General features: G+C 35.7%; 1 protein-coding gene across 7 annotated transcripts in view; it reads right to left on the bottom strand.

Moving 5' to 3' along the window:
* Positions 1-218: 218 nt before the first annotated feature.
* Positions 219-21,522, bottom strand: part of LOC115857181 (bifunctional heparan sulfate N-deacetylase/N-sulfotransferase 3) — a 156,123-nt gene continuing 134,819 nt past the window's right edge. For all 7 annotated transcript variants that reach the window (XM_060298999.1, XM_030863976.2, XM_060299005.1 and 4 more), the window contains exons 11-14: positions 19,174-19,344; positions 17,637-17,746; positions 7,542-7,644; positions 219-2,936 (exon numbers count right to left, since the gene is read on the bottom strand). In XM_060298999.1, coding sequence (XP_060154982.1) covers positions 2,817-2,936; positions 7,542-7,644; positions 17,637-17,746; positions 19,174-19,344 — 504 coding nt within the window. In that variant the 3' untranslated portion in view covers positions 219-2,816. The remainder of the gene's footprint in view (positions 2,937-7,541; positions 7,645-17,636; positions 17,747-19,173; positions 19,345-21,522) is intronic.

Here is a 21,522-nt window from a genome sequence, read left to right on the forward strand (position 1 = left end):
TAGAACTAAAAAAAAAAAAAAAGACTAACATTGATTAGAAGATCTGTTAAAGGTTATATTGTTAAAAATAAACTTATTTCCTCCTGGGAAGTTTTCCATGTATCTCTCCATTTTGAACTGTATTAGTGGTACCTATGTTCTGTCACAGGCAAACACAAACAATCAAAGAAATGCCTACTTATTACCTAAAATTACCAGGCCCAAGCTCTTCATTTTCTTATCACAGTTTATTGTTGAACATATGAGGTACCATGCTACTATCAGAATTATATCCAGGTTTTTTATTTTAAAAAACTCAGAGAAAAAAACGTTTCCATTAATTTTCATTCAATGTGAATGACAAGAATATTATAGCTATAAACACTGAAATAACCATTTCATCTCTTCCTGAGGAAGTTTCATATTTTAAGCAATGAAAAAGGAATTCTATACAAAGCTAGTTTAAAATCACATTATCTCTCAATCTTTTCCCATATGTATTTATGTTCCTTCCAGAAGAGCATAACAACCAGCTGGAGTATACAATGCAGAAATTAGGTGTCCTCTAGAATTTGAGTTGCCTCCCAGATACATTGAGTGGTCACAATTCCTTGCAAAGGTTTGCTGCTCTAGGTAGCATAATATCTGTACTATGAATGAGTAAATTTTGGTATGATCTCTTCTTTTTTCTCCTTCCGGTACACAAGCATCCACTGTGTTTTTAACATTTCTTAAAGGGTGAGCTGTTTAGTTGATTCAGTTTACCCAGACAAAATTATGCCAATAGCAGCTTTGTTTAGAAGTTTAAATGCACATCTCATCCTTGAAACATAAATGCATTCTTTTTCTTTTTTTTTTTTAAATCAGTAGAACTGTTGCTGTTGAAATGAAAACATAATACCATATGTAACTACTGGGGCGTATTCTCACTATGTATGACCCTCTTAAGCTAGTTTTCTGAAATTAGTGGAGATTAAAGGCTGTATTTATTTTCCTAGGATGCTGGGCATGTGCTGCTTCTAAAATGGTAGCAGTAAGCATGAAGACTGACTTTACCATGTTTGTCCAAATGACTTTGATTTTGCTTTTACTGTCAGGAATCTTAAAACCTGGTTCGTTGTCTAATTCTTTCTGCTAATAGCTTGTTTGTTTTAAAATTAATATATCATTTGGGTATATAAAACAAAATTAAATTAATAATTATAATGCAATTAAAAAAATTTATAGTTAGTGGAAGTATCTCAAAATTTGTTTTCTAATTAGTGCATAATTGATAGAGTTTAGTTTCATACATTATAATGGCAATGAAAATATTTGGGCATATCTTTTTTTTTCCTAATCATACTTTTGATAACATTTCATAAAGGCTTATGTAATCATAGCAGGGAATTTATTTACTACTTAAATTTTTTATGTGCAGAGTACATTTAAAAACTAAGTAAATATAAGCACAGGAAAATAAGTATGATATTCTTTTCTTTTTTTGAATGCTTCATTAATCATATAATCATTAAAAATTTAAGCGTAAATGTATTTTAAAACCATGCCTGGCTCATCTTTGTACTTCCTCCATTTAATTTAGTAGATAATTCAAAAATTTGACTGTGTTCTATTGTCTTCCATGAGAGTGATGTATGAAATGTTCTTAAAAAATGGGACTGGGCTGTGCTTATCTTTTTCTGCCTTCTATCATTGCAAAAATCATATGTTTGTTTTTTGTCATAAATCTCTACATTACACAATTTCATTTCAAATTATCTGAAACAATATAGTTTTTCTATAATTTAAATGTAAATAACCTAACATATCATCTAAAGAAACTGTCCTTAGTTTTCATTTAATAGGTTTTGTTATTGGGAACATTAAAAAAAAGTTATTTACATTGAAAAGTCAGTCTGTTTCTGGAGATGACACATACGTCAGATACTATGCAAGCATTTCTGTAGAACCAGTGAGGACTACCGGAATTGATCTGCAGCTCACAGAAAAGGGACATAGGTTGTCAATCAGATATCTTCCAAACCCTACAATTTCTCCCTTTTAGAAGATTTAGTCAGTACACTTTCCATTACTTCTTACTGTTTTGGTATACTTAGTGTGTTTCTATTTCCAATCCAATGGCTTTACAATGTATCTTTCAGAGTAACAATTATGATAGAGAAGTTAGTAACTTTTACATAAATGTACTAGACTATGTGGATGAAAACTCACTTTTTTTTTCTGCTATAACACTTTTTTTTTTTTTGGATGCAGATAAACTCGTATATAACTTTTCCGCTCTTTGATCTAGCACAAGCTGTAATTTATAATTCTAAATACTTCAGTGGATTTACATTTTGGCAAGCATTTTTCATGGATGTTAGGCCTTAGCGTCTTATGCTACATTGTGATGTTTGCTTCTTGTTTTGTAGGACACTTTATAGAATCGAAGAATAAGAAAACATTGTACAGGCAAACAGCAGCCTAAAAATCTACAGAGACCCAATCTTGGTTGATATATAAAAGTGTAAATATTACTACAAAATGGGACAGTTCTGCATTTGTGTTTGATATTTATATTGGTTGCTATTGATTTCCACATGAGTGCACAGTAGTCTCCAATGACCCCACAGGCTCCAGTGTTAAGAGAAAGGCCATAGGCCTCAAGGCTTGTAACAGATACCTTTTTTGTTTGTGTGTTTTGTTTCTACTCATCCACATGCCAGCACATGGAAGGACCTTTGTTCTTTTTTTCTCATTTGAAGAGGTATGTTTATAAACCGCCTTTTGGTAGCCCCTGGAAGCTCTGGGAGAGGTGAGCATTCCACAGAGATGCATTCTCGAGATGTCTCTTAGTGCTATCTCACTTTCTGCAGCTCCTGTCTCAGCCAGGACGGCAGGGGCTGCCCCAGTCTGTGCAGCAGCTTGGAGAGTTCCACGTTGTGGTCCCGATAGTAGCTGGATAGAAACACTCTGCTCTGAGATGGGAGGAGGAGATGAAAGGACATTTAATTTTGTTTTTTAAAGTATACTTCATATACTTTGACGATGTTTACATCTGTGTCAAGTAAACCATACTGGTTTAAAACTGATATTAAGCATGTGGGCTATTTCTTTAGCACGATATAAACACAGTGACTCTGTTCTTCAAAATACACACTCCAAACACATGTGCTGTTTTCACTAGGGAAAGGGTTTTCATATTAAACATGGGATTTATTTGTGCAGAATTACATGTTCAAATAACTAGATTGAATTGCTAGAAATATAGCTGTAATAACTGATTGGGTCTAATATTATGCTCTATTAAAACTATCCTGGCTTTGGAATAAGAGTTGGGTTGGTAAATCTATAAAATAAAATACTCCTTTGTCATCATTAATTTACATTTAGATTTTGAAGGTAATATTTTCTTAAGAGCTCTTTTAAGGCGTACACAAAATATTCACTGCTAAAACAGTACTATGGTAAACCTTAAAAATATAGTAGGTAAACTAGGTAAGCCTATAACCTTATTTGTACTATTTGACCCAAGGAAGGAAAGGAATGCCTTGTAAACTATCCTGACTTATAGGGAAGTAGATTTCCCTTCAACAAAGAAAAATAGTTTAATAATTGAAATTGTCAGAAATGGAAAGTGCTGTATTGTAAGATGGTATTTAGCGGGGTTTATATGTAGTGTAAATGACCATTGTTGGGAATGTTGTGAAGGATGGATTTCTGAATCTGTATCTATACCTCCCTGCTTTACACTATTCCGAGGTTTTTATTTTATTTTTTATTTTTATTATTTTTTTTGGACTGCACGGTGTGGCATGTGGGATCTTAGTTTTCCCACCATGGGGTCTTAACCACTGGACCACCAGGGAAGTCCCTATTCTGGGGTTTTTAGTTGAGTTGAATCTTTAAAAAGTTTTAATTTAATTCCTTGTGCTAGTCTTTTAAAATGTCATATCTGGTACCCCATTTTAAAGGCCATAGAAAATCATCTTGTTTTATACTGGTAATTTCTATGTAACATAGTGGTTTTTGTAGTCATTATGATCACTGGAACCAGACTGACATTTGTACCATATTCTAACCATCACTGCGATCAAGGGAGAACCCAAACCTTTGTCTCACTTCTGGTTTTGGTCTTCCACGGTCATTAGCTGTAAAACCACTGACAGGCCCAGCTGGTACACCCAGGCCAGAGAGAGGTGGAGACAAATCATATTCCCAGATACTCCATCTGGGGGCCTGATCATTTTGTGCCTCCTTTGCTGCCAGCCAGACCTGGAATCCAGGGCTGAGCCCTAGGCCTTTGTGCAGAGGCTAAGTTTCCAAACTTCCCCACTGTGTTTTCTCTTAAGGTCTTACTTTGCATTGTTCCCCTTTATGAAAGAAACCCTAGAACAACAGCAGCCCGGGGCTGCCCAGCTCCTGCCATTTTGCTCCCTGATATTTTCCATATGGCAAAGGATTCTCCAACATCTTAACTAATTTTAGAATTGAACCTCCTGGGATCAATATCGACCACACATCCCTTTGGAGTTTGGATCGTACCTCCTGTTACTGAGGAGTATCTCAACTATACCTCAACTTTTTGGTCTTTTTGGCATTATTTTCAAACCTGGCTGTCTGTATCAGTGCTGCCTCTGTAGCCAAACCCTTGTCCTGTGCCCTATTATTTGTGCATGTTGGTCCGTATAATCAAGTACCCTTTCTTCTTGTTGCTCTGCTCTCTCATATGGCAAGATAACTGATATGAGACTTGTAATGTACAACATGTCCTATTTGAGAGTCTAATATATTCAGGCCAAAAGTTACTAGGACAGAACTCAGTGATATGCAGGATTTATTGTACATACATTGTTATCTGACCATCATTCAGAAAGGGACTATTTTAGATGATAAATCACAGATAGGATATCTGCTAAGTATGCCAACGTAGTCTACTTCATGCAAACTCATGAAATTAGTGTAATAAGAGGGAATCATAATATATGGTAAAAGAAGGAATCGTATAATAAATTCAATATCAGGTTGTTTATTGGCCTATTATTAAAGAATCTATTAAATGCTTTTGATTTGGAGAGGTCATAGACTTAGTGGTTCATTTAAAATGTCAGTTTTTATTCCCTTTCTACAATATATTTTGATAAACAAAGTCAAAGTGGAAGTAGGCTAACAGCATTCTTAATTTCCATCCTATGATGTTTTGGTGATATTTGTGAGGAAGGGTTCTGGTGTTTTTCCGTAGCAGGAGAAGCAAGCAGTGTGGTGACAGTACTGCCTATTCTAATCTGTGTACACATTTGTGTTTCCATTACCTCCAGGAAGGACCCATTACTCTTGCCTCCTCTCTGGGCACTATTTGCACAAAATCAGCTATTCTACTCCCTCAAATAAATCCAGTATGTATATGATTTTGTGATATAATAAGAAATATATATTTGGTTTTTGACTCTGGTTCCTGGCACAGAGCTCCTAAATCCCTTGTAATTTCCTGAGTGACAGGGGTGTAAAGAGTGGCTTTTCTTATTTACAATAATTTCCTTTAAACCTTATCTGAGTTTCTGCTTATGACTTGACTCTTATGGGCCCCTAGATAGCTTCAGATGGGGGCTGGTTGCTATAGAGGAACCAAACATATAATTAGAGGGTTGGAACTTTCAGCCCCACCCTCCAACCTCCAGGGAAGGGAAGAGGGACAGGGGATTGAGTTATTCACCAACAGACAATTATTTAATCAACCATGCTTGTGCAACGAAACCTCCATAACTCAGGGTTGGTAAATGCATCCATGTGCTGGGAGGGTGGTACACCCCAGATTCCACAGGGACAGAGAAGCTCCTGTGCTCAGGACCCTTCTGGACCTTGTCCTAAGTACCTCTTTGTTTATAATAATAGGAAGTGAAGTGTTTCCCTGGGTTGTGTGAGTCATTATAGCAAATTATAAAACCTGATGAGGGAACCCCTGATTTGCAGCCAAGTTGGACAGAAGTGTGAGTAACCTGGGAACCCACTACTTGTTACTGGAGTCTGAAGGGGGCAGTTCTGTGGGGCTGAGCCCTTAATCTGTGGGGCTACACTAACCCTGAATAGTTAGTGTCAGAATTGGATTAAACTGCAGGATACCTAGCTGGTGTCTGCAGAAAATTGGAGAATTGCTTGGTATGGAAAACTCACACATTTGGTGTCAGAGGTGTTTGAGAAAAAATATCTTAGGGATGGATTACGCAGTAACCTTGTTGGGAGATATGGAAATAATGATATCCTGAAAAGTTATGTTTTTCTTATCTTTCTCTACCACAAATTTAATATTAGGTCTCAGTATGTGTTTGATAGGAGTGAAATAAAATACTAAGAAAGATGTTCTACAGTGTCTTGAATGTTTTAGTTTTAATAAATATATAGAGAGATAGCTTTGACATACATGAAAATGAGATACTTTATATTACTGTCTTGAAATACAATGGGAATTGCCCTTGAATATTTATTAATATGTAAGGATTGTTTTCGTAGTGCTCTGAAGGTATATTTTAATAACCCACCAAAGAAAATTGGAGTTCTGAGAATGCAACTTGTTTAACAAAAGAACAAGAACCTCCACAATGCCTTTTAGATAGAATTTAATTGTGAGCTTAGTGAGCTTAGCTTGATAGATGCTCTGTCTCTATCAGGTTGCAAAAAAGGTCCTTAAAGTCTTCAAGTATTAAAAAGTATCCAGACAAGTTCATACCATGTTAGGATTCTCGGACCACTGCAGGATTCTTAGTTACCATAATATATTAAACATTGTGGGAAAACAATGCCAAATAATGTCTTCATTTTTGAGTTAAAAAAATTTTTTTTTACAAAATCAATCTACTTGCATTCTTATGTCCAAACTATATGTTAGCTGGACTGATTATGAAATCAAAATAATATTAATAAATTTTAATATATGTGAAATAAGCTTTAAAGTAAATATATAGCGTCTACAAAGTGGGAAAACTGTAGCTTTAAGTGATCACTATGTCACCATTTGGAACAGAATAAACCCGAAGCGCTACATACCTACTGCTAGGTTTGGGTGTCTCCATTCTCCAGAGCCTAAATTATCTGCTAGTATCTTACACATTTGGGAAATATATTCATTCTTTCATCTTATTAACATATTAACAGTTCAAAACTTAGTATACCAATAATTAATATTATTATGCAGGCCACACTTACTACTAGAGAGTGACTTAGACAGTGAAAATAAAATCTTTTGGGCCTATTTTCAATTTCCAGCTGATACATTTCCTGTCTTGGTTTCAGTTAACATTTTTAGTGCTAAAATTTCTGTGAATGTATCATTCCTTTTGGAATGAGATGTTGCCTTCTTTGTTCTGATTCAAAATGGCAAATTCTATTGTTTTCTTTTATTCTTGCATGACAGGTAAGATAATCACTGGAAAAATCAAAACAAGCAACCTGAATGCATTCTAATCCAAATGTCACTTTTAATTTTTATAAAGGGTGAATTTTTATTTTAATCACTTTTATAAGAAAATAGATATATTTTTATGTATCATTTTGCTTATTTAGTTTGTACTTTTAAGCTCTATACTTACCTCAGGATCCATTGGAGGGTATTTTCTTCCTTTGCTCTTTCCAAGGCATTTTGTTTTACCTTCTTCCAGTAATTGACACCAGAAACCTTTATGAGAATCAAACCTAAAAAAATAAAAAATACAAAGAACAAAAAAGTATTTTTCAAGCAAGTATTTTTAATTGTTCGGATATTAATCTATAACCAAGGAAACTGGCATATTTTTTGAATGCATCACTTTACATAAAGTCTTTTGGCATACTTCTGAATTCTCAGTCCATCTGTCATATTTGTGAGTTTGCCAGATTTCTAATAGAAAAACTGTCAGCAGGAGGTGTCCTATTAATAGAAATTAATAAGCCTACCTCCTTCATCTGGAAGGAAAAAGCTATATAAATTTCAAGCCCATTCTTTCCCTTTGCAGGTTTTAAAAATAACAAGTAAGTCTTCACATCTATGGATTTACACAGTACTTGTACCATTCAGTTACAGGTTAATAGAAGAGGTTTTGGTGTGTCATGGAGTAATGAATTTCAGGAGTCTCTAGCTCTAATCCATTTAATGTTTTTCCAGAGACACTTCCTTATTTTGGTATGAGCTCTGTATTAAAGGAATAACACCTATAAAAAAGATTTTCATGGCACAATTGTAATAAAAGTAATAGCAGCACATTAAACTTATATTTTAGTTTACCAAAATAGTTCATATAACCCTTTCTCATTTGAGCTTTTCTTATAACCCCTTAATGATATGGAGTATAGCATTTGTCCCATTTAATGGCACTTAGCACAGTGTTTGGCTCTTTGTGAACACTCACCAACTGTTAGTTGAATACAAAAATGAAAAAGAAGGAAGTGCTCGTCAAGGTTTATTTATCTTGGACTATATACTTTTTCAGTATGCAGGTGACAACTCAAGTCTAAGCCTCCTGACCCTAGGTAGAGGGCCTTTTCTCTTCACTGGTCTCTGGGTATGTTCTGTATTACAATTCATTATGAATAAATAGTAATTTCCCATGCTTGAATATAAAAGTGAAAGTAACAGTCAGCAATGATGAGTCTTTCACATGGCTTTTGTTATTCAGCGATTCTATTGCTATAATTTTTTCTTCATTAGAAAGAATTATCATTTAGGGCCACCTTTTCCTTTTGTCTTTAATTGATACTACTTCCCAGAATGCTGCTTCTAACTTTTTCTTAAAACTATAGTGTAAACAATGAACAACTGGAAATTGAAATTAAAACATTTAAATTAGCATAAAAACATGAAATATCTAGGGATAAATTTAGCACAAAATGTATGCAAGATCTGTACAATGAAAACTACAATTGTTAAGTGAAATTACAGAAGACATAAACAAAAAAGAGCTATACCATGTTCACAGATCAGAAGACTAAATATTTTTAAAATATCAATCTCATCTCTAGATTTGTCTAGATAATTCAATGTGAGTCCAAAACTCCAATGGACTTTTTTTTTTGGTAGAAATTGAAAAAATGATTATAAAATGTATATGGAGATACAAGCTAATAATTTGTTTTAGACAAGCTAAAACAATTTGAAAGAGAAGATCAAAGTTGGAGATCTTATACTATTTAGTTTCAAGATTTACTATAATGCCACAGTAATCAAGCCTGTGTAGTATTGGCACCAATGGGTCAATGAACAAAATAGAATCTAGAAATGGACCAACACATCTACTGTCAACTGATTTTCAAAAGTAGGTGCCACAGTAGTTCAATGGGAAAGGACAATCTTTTAAATAAATTGAACTGGAAAAATTGGATGTCTATATGGAAAATATGAACACTGACCTCACACTGTATATGAAAATTAACTTGAAATGAAATCTCATTTCGTGAATGAGCTAAGAGCTAAACTGTAAGAATTCTGGAAGTAAACATAGGAAAAAACACATAGAAAATTTTTGGGTTAGGCAAAGACTTCTTAGGATGAATGATAAAAGAATAATGATAATTTTGAATACATCAAAATTTAAACTTTTGCTTTTCTAAAACACTTAAGAAAATGAAAAGAGAAACCACATGTTGGGCAAAAATATTTGTAAAATGTTAATCTAATAAAGGACTTATATTCAGAATATACAACTGAACTCAATAAAAAAAGATGACATTACCAATAAAAATTAAGTAAAAGATTGGAATAGACACTTTATCAAAAACATAGATGAACGACCAATAAACACATGCAAATTTGCTCAGTATCATTAGTCATTAAGAAAATGCAAATTAAAATCACAAATGAAATACCACTAGATACTAGAATGACTTAACTTAAAAAGACCAATACCAAGTGTTGGCAAAGATGTGGAACAGCTAGAACTGTTACACCTTTTGGTAGAAATTTAGGATATTACAGACACTTTGGAAAGTTTCTTATAAAGTTAAATACGTAATTACTATATGGCCCACTAATCCCATTTCTAGGTCTTGATCCAAAAGAAATGAAAATATATGTCCACACAAAGATCTGTACACAAATGTTCATGGTAGCTTCATTCATAGTAGCCCCCAAGTGGAAGCAACCCTATGTCCATCAACTGGTGAAAGGATAAACAAATTGTGGTATATCCATAAAATGGAGTACTACTGAACAATAAAAAAAAAACCCAATTACTGATAGATGTAACAACAAGGAGGAATGTCAAAAGCATTATGCTAAGTGAAAGAAAGTAGAAGAGTGGTTGCTAGGGCTCAGGGGTGAGGGGAAAGGACTGACTGCAATAAAGCATGTGGAAACTTTGGATTAATGTTCTATATCTTGATTGTGATGGTGTATACAACAGTACATGTTTGTCAAAATTCATCAAACCGTACAATTAAAATGGGTAGATTTTATTATATGTAAATTACACATCAATAAAGCTGATTTAAAATTATATTGTGATTGAATGTGTGATTGGAGAGTAGTCTTTCTGTAGCTAATGTTGTAGACTTTATAACTATAGCCCTATGAAAAGAAGGCAAACCTATATCTCTGTCTCCTCCCTGCTTTGGATATTAGAGACACTAAAGGATTACTCACATCCTACTTGTGCAAAGCCCATTTCTGATCATTATTAAAGCAATTGTGTGGGATCAAGACATAATATGATATATCTCCATGTTGTTTATATTCTTGATTGCATCTGTAAGGCAACTGAATAAATGTTTCATAGTCAGAGGTATAAGAAAGGAGAGCATTAATAAATCAACTAACGTCAATAAAATAAATAAATTTAAAAAATAGAGACAATGATTGAAATAATCTATACACGAAAGCTGGGAAGCTCTAACACAACAACATTTCTGGAAGTCTGCTATTGATAAAACATTTTTCATTAACATTTTGTTATTGGTAATTTCCATAACTGAATTATGACTCATTTTAAGTGTTTGATCAAAATCCAGACTAGCTATTATTATAATTTTTTTTGCTAATATACCTAACTATAGATACATGTCTGCAACATACGCATGCCTTATGTTAAAATGAGCAGCTTTCTGACAGAATGTTTCTTTAAGAAACACTTCACACATATTAAAATTAAAAATCAAAAGAAAAATAGGTTTTTCTTTCACCTCTGCTAATTGATTACATCTCATGCAGTGGACTGTCAGGCTGGGCTTTATTGAGAAAAATGTGTGTCTGTGGAGCTGACACCTAGCCCAGACATCTGTAAGTTCCGTAAGTATAAGTTCACAAGCAGTGGTGTAACTGTATCATAGTGGAAACAAAAAGGAGAGGAAGGTACACGGGAGATCATATTATTTTTCAGGTTGCCTGAGAAGGTGAGGGATTGATGTTGATGAAGGACCTTGTGAGCAATTCAGAGCCCAAGTGAAGAAGCTTGACATGAGATGGAGAAAGATCTCTCACATCTTTTCAGAATATCATCAGTGTCCCTCTGAAAATTAGCCTCAGGACTACTAATATCTGGTAGGACAGCAAGGAAACAACCTTTTTGTGTAGGCACTGGCAGCTAGTCATTTCGTGTGGGAACTGATAATGGCTAGGATCCTCTTTAAAGGCTTTCAGGAAGAGAACATTTTGGAGAAAATTTTATGTGTTGTTTAGTGTCTCTCCATGGTTACCCCTTCCTAGAGGTAGGGATACTTTATCATTGTGTACCCAGAGTCATGCCATAATAGTCATTCAATAAATCTTTGTTGAATTAAAGAAAAAGCGAGAATGCACTGGTTCTTAAGTTTGTGTGGAGTATCACCTGGGGATGTTTAGAAATAACTGGAAGAGACCTGTGGGCATGGACAATCAAGATTCTCCAATGATTCAGCCTCCAACTAGTAACATCTCTATATTAATGAAAATGTGACCTTCATTTTACCCTTGGGCAGGTGAATCCCAGGGAACATTCAGATTACACTTAGAAGGTGCAAGAATGTTTGAAACGTCTTTACATTGAAATAACATTTCTGTGAACGAATACTGAATTGTGTGGATATGCCAAATTTTCTTAAATCCATTTTTCAGATTGATTGCAGCTTTTGGCTATTATGAATAATGCTGTGGTGAACAATTCTTTGTGGACATAGGTTTTCATTTCTTTTGGGGTAAATTCCTAGGAGTGGAATTGGATTATTTGTAAACTCCTGTTTAATTTTTTAAGAAATTGCAAAACTCCTTTTCTAAAGTGGCCATTTATTATACATTACCATCAGCAATATTTGAGGTTTCCAGTTTCTCCACATTCTTACCAACATTTGGTATTATCTTTTGGATTATAGCCATTCTAATGGTATCTCAATGTAGCTTTAATTTGCATATCACTATGATTACACATTTATTATGCAAAGTGACAATGTGTCTGGAGATGGATTATTTTTATTTATTTTTTAGCATGTTTCAAAATTTATTCCTTTTTATTGCTGAATAGTATTCCATTGGATGTACTGATATATATCACATTTTTATTTATTTATTTTTAATTGAGGTATAGTTAATTTACAATGTTGTGTTAATTTCTTCTGTAGAGCAAAGTGACTCACTTATACCTACATATACATTCTTTTTTATATTCTTTTCCATTATGGTTTATCCCAGGACATTGACTATAGTTCTCTGTGCTATACTGTAGGACCTTCTTTTCCATCCATTCTATATGTGATAGTTTGCATCTACTAACCCCAAACTCCTAGTCCATCCTCTGCCCTCCCCACTTCCCTTTGGCAACCACCAGTCTATTCTCTATGTCCGTGATTCTGTTTCTGTTTCATTGATAGGTTCATTCCACATATAAGTGGTATCATATGGTATTTGTCTTTTTCTTTCTGACTTACTTCACTTAGTATGATAATCTCTGGTTACATCCATGCTTCTGCAAATGGCATTATTTCATTTTTTATGGCTGAGCAATATTCCATTATATGTATATACCATATCTTCTTTATCCATTCATCTGTCAATGGACATTTAGGTTGTTTCCATGTCTTGGCTATCGTGAATAGTGCTGCTATGAACGGCTGCATGTATCTTTTTGAATGACAGTTTTCTCTGGATATATGCCCAGGAATGGGATTGCTGGATCATACCGTAATTCTATTTTTAGTTTTCTGAGGAACCTCCATAATGTTTTCCATAGCAGCTGTACCAACTTACATTCCCACCAACAGTGTAGGAGGGTTCCCTTTTCTCCACACCCTCTCCAGCATTTGTTATTTGTAGACTTTTTTTTTTTTTAACAAATTTATTTATTTTATTTATTTTTGGCTGCATTGGGTCTTTGTTGCTGCGCATGGGCTTTCTCTAGCTGTGGTGAGCAGGGGCTACTCTTCGTTGCGGTGCGCGGGCCTCTCACTGTGGTGGCCTCTCCCGTTGCGGAGCACGGGCTGTATGCGCACAGGCCTCAGTAGTTGTGGCTCGTGGGCTCTAGAACACAGGCTTAGCGGCCGTGGCTCACGGGCCTAGCCACTCCGAGGCATGTGGGATCTTCCCGGACCAGGGCACGAACCTGTGTCCCCTGCATCAGCAGGCGGACTCTCAACCAGTGCGCCACCAGGGAAGCCCTCTTGTGCCAATTTTTAAAAAAATATTTTATTTATTTATTATGGTTTTATGGCGGGCATGCAGGATCTTTGTTGAGGCATGACGGATCTGTCATTGCGGTGCGCGGACTCTTCATTGCGGTGCGCAGGCTTCTCTCTAGTTGTGGCGTGCAGTCTCCAGAGCACGTGGGCTCTGTAGTTGGCGGCATGCGGCCTCTCTAGCTGAGGAGCGCGAGCTCAGAAGTTGTGGTGTGTGGGATTAGTTGCCCTGTGCGCGGCATGTGGGATCTTAGTTCCCCGACCAGGGATTGAACCCATGTCCCCAGCATTGGAAGGTGGATTCTTTACCACTGGACTGCCAGGGAAGTCCCTCTTGTGCCAATTTGAAGAGCTTAATAAATTGGCAGTGTAGGCTCCAGAGGAATGATTGTGTTTCAATCCTGCCTCCTCAACTTACTTGCTGAGTGACTTTTGGCTAAGCTTTTCTGTGCCCCAGTTTTTGTAGCTGAAAAGTGGAGCTAATAGTGTCTATCACATAGTATTGTTATGAAGCAATATATAAAAAAATACTTAGAACATATAAGCATATACTGATTTTGAAATGTTATAAGCACTTTTAAAAACAAATTTATATGAAATTGGAGTAGATTATTTTCTTCTTTTTCACTTCTTAGCATTTCTAGCTGTTTCATAGGTAATCTAGAGAACCAGCAGATTTTAGCTACTATGGCTACTGTTTTTTGCTACTAAAAAAAGTTTTAATTTGGCACAGTTTTACTCAAACTCATCTAAAAAGGGAAAGAATTCCTAGACAATATAAATTTGGTTGCCAGGGAAGTAATATTAGAAACAGCTGAAGCAGCTTCAGTTCTTTATGACTTAGTTAAGCCCCATCCACAGAACAAAACAAACCAAACGCACAATCTTCATTCAACTCCTGGCCTTCAAATCCTTATTGTCCATTTATTGAAATTTTCATTGTAAACTATTATTAAAAATTCATATAACTCAGTCTGGTTTCATTCATGTTAATAAACAGGTTAATTGACTGAGAAATAAAGATGTCAGGTTCAGTATTCACTAGTATTTAACTAGTACTTATAAGTGGGAAGACTCCTGTCACAGTCATTGATGGCTTGTATAATTCTGAATGGATATATTCATGGGAAAATTTATACAAATTAACACAATTCCATGCTGAGCATTATTTTTCCTGATTTTTCTTAAATGATTAGACAGCTTTTAAACACTAAAAGCATAATATGCAAGCTAAAATAATGTTAGTATTATCAATGTTATTTATAATTTAGGGATTAAGGTTATATTGAACAAGAATTGTAAAATGTGAATTTACTTAATTGAATGAGAAAGTTCCCATTTATATTTTTTAAAGCTTAAACTGCTTATTTCAGATCACAGCCACACTCACTAAGAAAATCAGATTTTTACCGATTCAATATATCATTTAAAATCCATGATGACAGTACTAAGTCATTTTAAGATATCATAGACCATCCATGACTGTATGAAATTTGGAAGTCTTGAACACTTCTGTAGTGACTGTGGAAAAGAATAAATAACACTCTTAACAATGGAAATTTATTGCCATTTTTATTGAAAATAGTTTTGAAATTGGAGCTTTTTAAATATTGAAGATAATCAATTTATAGCTCTCTTAAACTGGAGTACTCTTTCATGCCAAGACTGTATGGTAAAACCTTTGCATAGACCTAGTTTCATTCATTTATTCTACTGTGTGCAAAGAACTGGATTTATGTGGTTAGTTGAGAATTCATATCTGTTTGCAGTTCAGAACATTCTTTGAAGGCTTTAAATAATTTTTTTTTTAAAACTACCGAAGAGGTAGTCTTCACTATCATTAGCAGAAAAAATATGAAGCAATAAATGACATTCCTGTGAACATACATTTTCTACACCCAGTCATCTCCAACATATCCAAAGCACCACAGAAACAACTTACCAGTACAATTAGTTTAATAAGAATAACTAAATTCTGAGGGCAGGATTCAGAACAATTGCAAAGGGCATGGATGAAGGAGGATTTAGACCTAAGCCAATGACATGAAGTTCCAGATATTCTACAACAGGTACACTGCTGGTTTTTATAAGGTGTGTCAGGCTAACTGATTGACAAGAAAATATAAAAAGAAACGGAATGGCAGTACATTATCTATGAGCAGGTTAAGTAGGCAGCCCTGCTGGACCTGAAACTGTGGTTTCAGAGACTACACACATCTTATCTTGCTACTTCACCCACTGAGCCCCCAATAAGGTTACAGAATCATATAAGGGGTAATTTTAGCCAGATACATCCCAGGTGCAAAGTGACCCATAGTCCTTTGTATACAGTACGTTGCTTTGATATTACTTCTCTTAAGTTTACACTCCCTTTACTTTACCCTTGGAGGTGAATAAAAAGCTTGCTGCTGAGCCGGATGCAAAGGGGACAGATACACAGCATGCAGGTCAAGGACCATTCCATAAGAAAAAGAGATTATGTTTTTATAGAATACTCCACTTCTTTCTGAAATACAGTACTTTGCTATATACTCTATAAAAAAGAACCAAAGATAAGCCAACTTGAAATAGAAAACTGTTTAGAAAATAAAAACTTTCTTTTCTAAGAGATACTTAAAAGGATATAAAGCAGAAAGTGGACTCGAATTTCTAACTAAAGCTAAATTCACTCAGCTTTCTTTAAGGTCAAGCTGAAAGTTAAATACCTAAGGCTAGTGTCTGTGTTGGTACTTTAAGCTCTCCAAATCTCTGATAGGATCCACACTATAGAAAACACAGAGGGTAGAAGGTTAATAGTAACAACAAAGTAAATGACTCTTAGGAAGGAAGCGCAAAACTCTCGAGTTCCACCTACTCCTTTGTCCTCTAGATCAAAATGTCTCTCTTATATGTGTCTCTACATATGATTTATGCAAGATGTACGCAGTATTTGATGGTTTTCTGCAAACCTTTTTCTGTAAGGGACAGGGAAAGGTAAAGGAATCTTGTCTCTCACTTTCTAAACTGCTATAGCATAAGGAGAACAATGAAAAGAGAAAATCAATTGATCTACAGAACTGAGTTTTATACTGAGAGATACAATGGAAGAATTCCACACTGCAATCTTAATCGGTTTTTTTAAGGCTCAGTCTATGACCCTAAAATTAAATATATATATTACAGTGAGAGCCAGGTCCACAGTTCATCCAGCTCAGCATCTCCCAGTTGCTTGTTCCAGTTGCATGTGAAATAGGAACAAACACAACCTTCAGACATCTGACTGCCAACCATTATAAATGGACAAAGTCAGATGGAGGTCTTATTTAAAATGCTAAATGAACCCCAGAGTCAGGATTAAGGTGAGGCAAGAGAGGCACCTTGGCTGAAAAATTTTAGGAGCCACTCACTCTCAGGTATTTGCGGGGTCCTGAGAGTGAGTGCCTCCTTAAATTCTAGTGCTTCTCTTGCCTCACCCTGGCCCCCACTCTGAAGGAGTTGACTATCTAAGAAAATCAGTGGAAACCAGAAAAAGAAAACCAAACCAGAGCTGTAACTGCTGAGGCCTCTGAAGAAGAGGGGGCAGGGTCAGTCATACAGTGGGTAAAGACCAGCAAAAAATGGAATTAAGTGTAGAAGTAATAATAGCACCTTTCTCTCTGCCTATTCAGTCGCCTATTGGGCTATTTCTTGCTGTATGACATTGGGTTTTGAAAATTTCACAGAAGAGAGAGGAGTTCATAAATCACCTGGTTCAAGAAGTCTTTTTAATACTTCCAAGAGGTCTCAGTATTGTTTGTTAAATAGGCTCAGTGCTTACCAACTTAAAGTAGCCTCTTTTAAGGTTAGTTGTTGCTTTTAAGATTTGCAACTGTTTTCTTCCTTCCAGGGGAAATCCTTCCTAGTTAGAAATCAATAGAGGATTTTGGACATTTCTTTGCCAAACTGTTGAAATGTTCTTTCTCAAGTGGTTAATATCAACTGGAAAATAATCAGTGTGTAAGGAACAGCTAACTTGACAGCTGTATCACCAAGCTACAATTTCTTTAAAATCAGTTCTCTGCTGAAACTTCAATAAATTAATTAGAATATAAACTTACGTTAAAGCTTCTGAGTAATTATAATGAGGAGAGACTCCTAGAAACTTCTGTACTTCATCCATCACTGTAGCAGGATCAGTTCTTAGCTGTTGCCCATCAATAATTAGCAACTAAATTAACAAGGAAATTAAAAAAAATGCACATTGAAAAAAGACATGTAACTGCATAATTAAAAATTTCTGCACTCTGAATTTATTCAGTGAGAGACTGAGGGGACTTGTGTGCGTTGTTGTTAAGACTTAACCAGGCCATCCTCATTAATGACCTGGAACAAAAAATAAATCACACTAATTAAATGTGCTCACGTTTTGTAGTCCGAGAAGTCCTGCAAACACTATGAAAACGAAAAAGCCATTTGAGGGTAAAAAGAGAGCTTAAGAAATGTGACTACAAAATCACAAATGGAAACCAAGTTTAAAAACAGATAAAACAATGATTCCATGATTCAAGGTGGGAAGGAGCATTGCAGGAAGGAAGAAAAGTGACCAGACCAGGTACAGTGAGACAGAGGACATGGCCATTCTCCATGATTCCAGTCAAAGGAGTAGCACTGTAAGGTTTTAAGAAATATTTTGATAATCCATTTGGAGAAAAAGGTAAGACTCCCAGAAAGCCTGAAAGGAAACAGAAGTTCCTCAACAGACTACAGGCAAGAATTTGCTTGTTACTCTGGTGAGGGAAGGGGGTGGTCCCAGCAAGATAAAATGACAGGAGACCATGATGAAGGGCCATAAAGCCTGGAAAGCAGCTCTTGCTCACACCTCTTCTCCAATATTTCTATTTAGTCTCTACCAGCATCGTTCATTAGAACTTTCTCTGTGGATAGACACGTTCAACGGCTGCAGTATCTAACTGGTGGCTATTGAACATTTGAAATGTGGCTAATGTGATTGAGAAACTTAATTTTTAATTTTATATAATTTTAATAAAAATTTAAATAGCCATATATGGTTGCATATATGGTATCATTATGGCTAGCATGTTTCTAGACACACAGGCATATACTGTGTCTGATGTGACGGGACTGCTTTATGCAATCCAGTAGGGGCTGATTTTGTAATCTAGGCTAATGGTAGGCCAAAGAGAGAAGCAAGGAAGCCAAGGAAAACATAGGACTTGTGAAAAATGCAGCAAGGTGGTTCAAAGGGAAATAACGGCACTTAATTAAGCAAGACAGTATTTGCCTTGTTTGGTTAAGAGGTTCTCAAGCTTTATTCTCAGAATAAGAATCAGGAGTATCAAGCTTCTGATGCTCTTTACAGTCAGGAAGGGTATGCACTAGAAAACAGGGCAGGGAGAATTATCCTGAAATACTTCTAGAAAGAAGAGTAGATAGTTTTTCTACCTCTGCCTATTACTGTTTGCCAGAGTCTGATTTACAACTAAAGAGTAAAGGCTAGTAATGTTTTAATGAGTAAAAATTTCCTCTAGCCTAGAGGCAAAGTCACTAGCCTAGAGGAACCAGCAAAAGAACACCAAACCAGAGATGTAAACTTAATGAGATTGTAACATGATGTAGATTCTTATTGCTCAATACCTGAAAGGGAGGGAAATAAATAAGCCATCTCTCGATGTGGCTGGCATACCACCCTGGGACCAAACATCTCTTCTGCAAGGCTCTAAGCTCAGAGGATGCACGGGGCCCGGCTGAGATCACTTCGTAGAAGCTAAACTTCAGAGCTGCGGGGTCTTCATGGGATCGCTGATGCTATGATGAAAAGGTGGATAATTAAACCGACTTGAATCATAGGCATAAATAATTAAAAACCAATCTCTGTGACAAGTCTCAAAGCTAAAGGAAGGAGTGCCTCACTGCTGGAGAGTTATTTGTTTTGCAATTAATAAAGGATGAAAATGTTTGCTTGGAGCATCAGGATTAAAAGTTATGACATTGATGAGAGTATATATTTGAGAATTAATTGGTAGAGGTGGAATTCTTCCTGATAGGATTCCTTAACCAATTTTTCTGAGTCGTTTCCTTAGTGTATACATATTATTCTGAAAGTAAACTTTGGAAAGTTGCCTTAATGCCCCCTTTTCAGCCCGTAAGAAACCATTTATCATGTCCAGTGAATATCCATAATGCACAAAGCACTCTACTAGTTCTGCCACATAGTTTTGCTCCATCTAGTAATGCAGTTTTAGATTAGAAAAGCCCTATCGGCTATTTAAATGGAGAAACTACTGAAAACTCTGATGTGCATTACCTGAAACCCACAGCTTTTATAATATACTACCTAGCATCTCAAAGCCAAGATTATTTTACCTAATGGTAACCTTTGCGATGAATCAGAATCGCTTATTGTACAGAAAATGCAGAAAGCAGCAATCCAGATAGGAAAGCATTTCATAATGGCTCAGGCTCATGCCCAGGGGTTTGAGGAAATCATCTTTCCCCTAAATTGACCAAAAAATATTCAGGCTTAGTGATGGGTTTGTGGATGTTTACCACATCTAGTTGAATAGCAAATTTGCTGCAATTGAGATTCAAATTACTATACTACAAACTCCACTAGACTTTGTTAAGGCCTGCATTTTGCCACTGTGGAGCGATTTATGTGTAATATTTAGGACGTTTTGTTAGCTTGCAGCCTTGAAACCTCCTTTTTCAGCAAATTCTCAATTTTTCAGGGGCTAAGTGGTTGCCGAGCTCCAATTTTCTTCTTTCTTGTTGAGTCAATTAAGGCTTATTTCTTTTTTCTCTAGATACCTAGTGGAAAAGGTAAAAGGCGCAATATCAAGTCAGTCAGTTTGCAATGTGCTGTATTTTTGATTTAAAAGATTGCTGTAGGAGTTGGGCATGACGTTGGTGTGGAGCTGTGGATTCCAGCTTTCCAGGAAGTCTCATTCCCTATCATGCAGATCATTATCAATATGCCTAAGATCCCATGACCTTCCCCCAGTCTGTCCCAGCCACGAAACCTTTCCTGACAATCTGTGCTTCCTTTTGTGAACATGGAAAAACTGCTTTTGTTCAAAAAGACCCCATGCTGAGAAACTTTATTCTCTAATATCATAGATTGTCAGGAATTTAGATGTTTGAGGTCAGTGAGAATGGAACATCCCAGTCTTGCCTGGAGGATCAGAGCTATGTGGGTCACTTTAACACAAAGAAGCCTTATTTCCAACCCAGGTGCAGAGTTTCAGGTAAGTGATTTTTGGATGTAACATTCCACATTTATCTTAACTTTATAGTTTCCAAGGAAATTGGACCGTTAGTCTGCTTTTCAGCCCTGACCTACTGATAACCAGCTTACACACAGCCCTGCCTGCATCTATCAAACACTTCATGTTAATTTTACCTAAATTTCTCCCCTTACAAATCCTTCCCTTCTTTAGGGAAGTGCCCAGATAGTTCTTCCAGTGTTCAGGCTCCTCTGCTGCAGCCAATTAATATACCTAACTTGTTGTTCCTGGTCGTCTTTATCAGATGGGCTTTATCACTCTGTAGGAGTCTACCTGTCACTTAACACTTTCTGATTTATACACTGGTTATTTACACATATTTCTCCAATTAGAGTGAAAGCGATCTCAAGTGTAGCGTCCAGATTTGTTAATTTACCTGTAGAGCATACTTAGAACAGTACTTTGTACATGGTAGTCATTAAAATAATTTAATGAATGGATGAACACATGAACATTAGGAAAGTGTTTTTTTAAATTACAAAACCGAGGAATGATAACTAAGGATACTAGAGCCTAAACACACTGACTCTATTAATTTTGTTATGCTCTTATATTTAATTTTGACTGCTTTTTATTGAACTTTTTCCACTTGATGATTAATAAAATATCACTGGGGCAGTTTTTTTCCTATTATTTTTAATATTTATTAAAGTAAACATGTATTTGATGTGTAAGTTTTATTATTAGAGTCTGTTAAATT

Source organism: Globicephala melas, chromosome 5, assembly GCF_963455315.2.
Source record: "Globicephala melas chromosome 5, mGloMel1.2, whole genome shotgun sequence".
NCBI lineage: Eukaryota > Metazoa > Chordata > Mammalia > Artiodactyla > Delphinidae > Globicephala > Globicephala melas.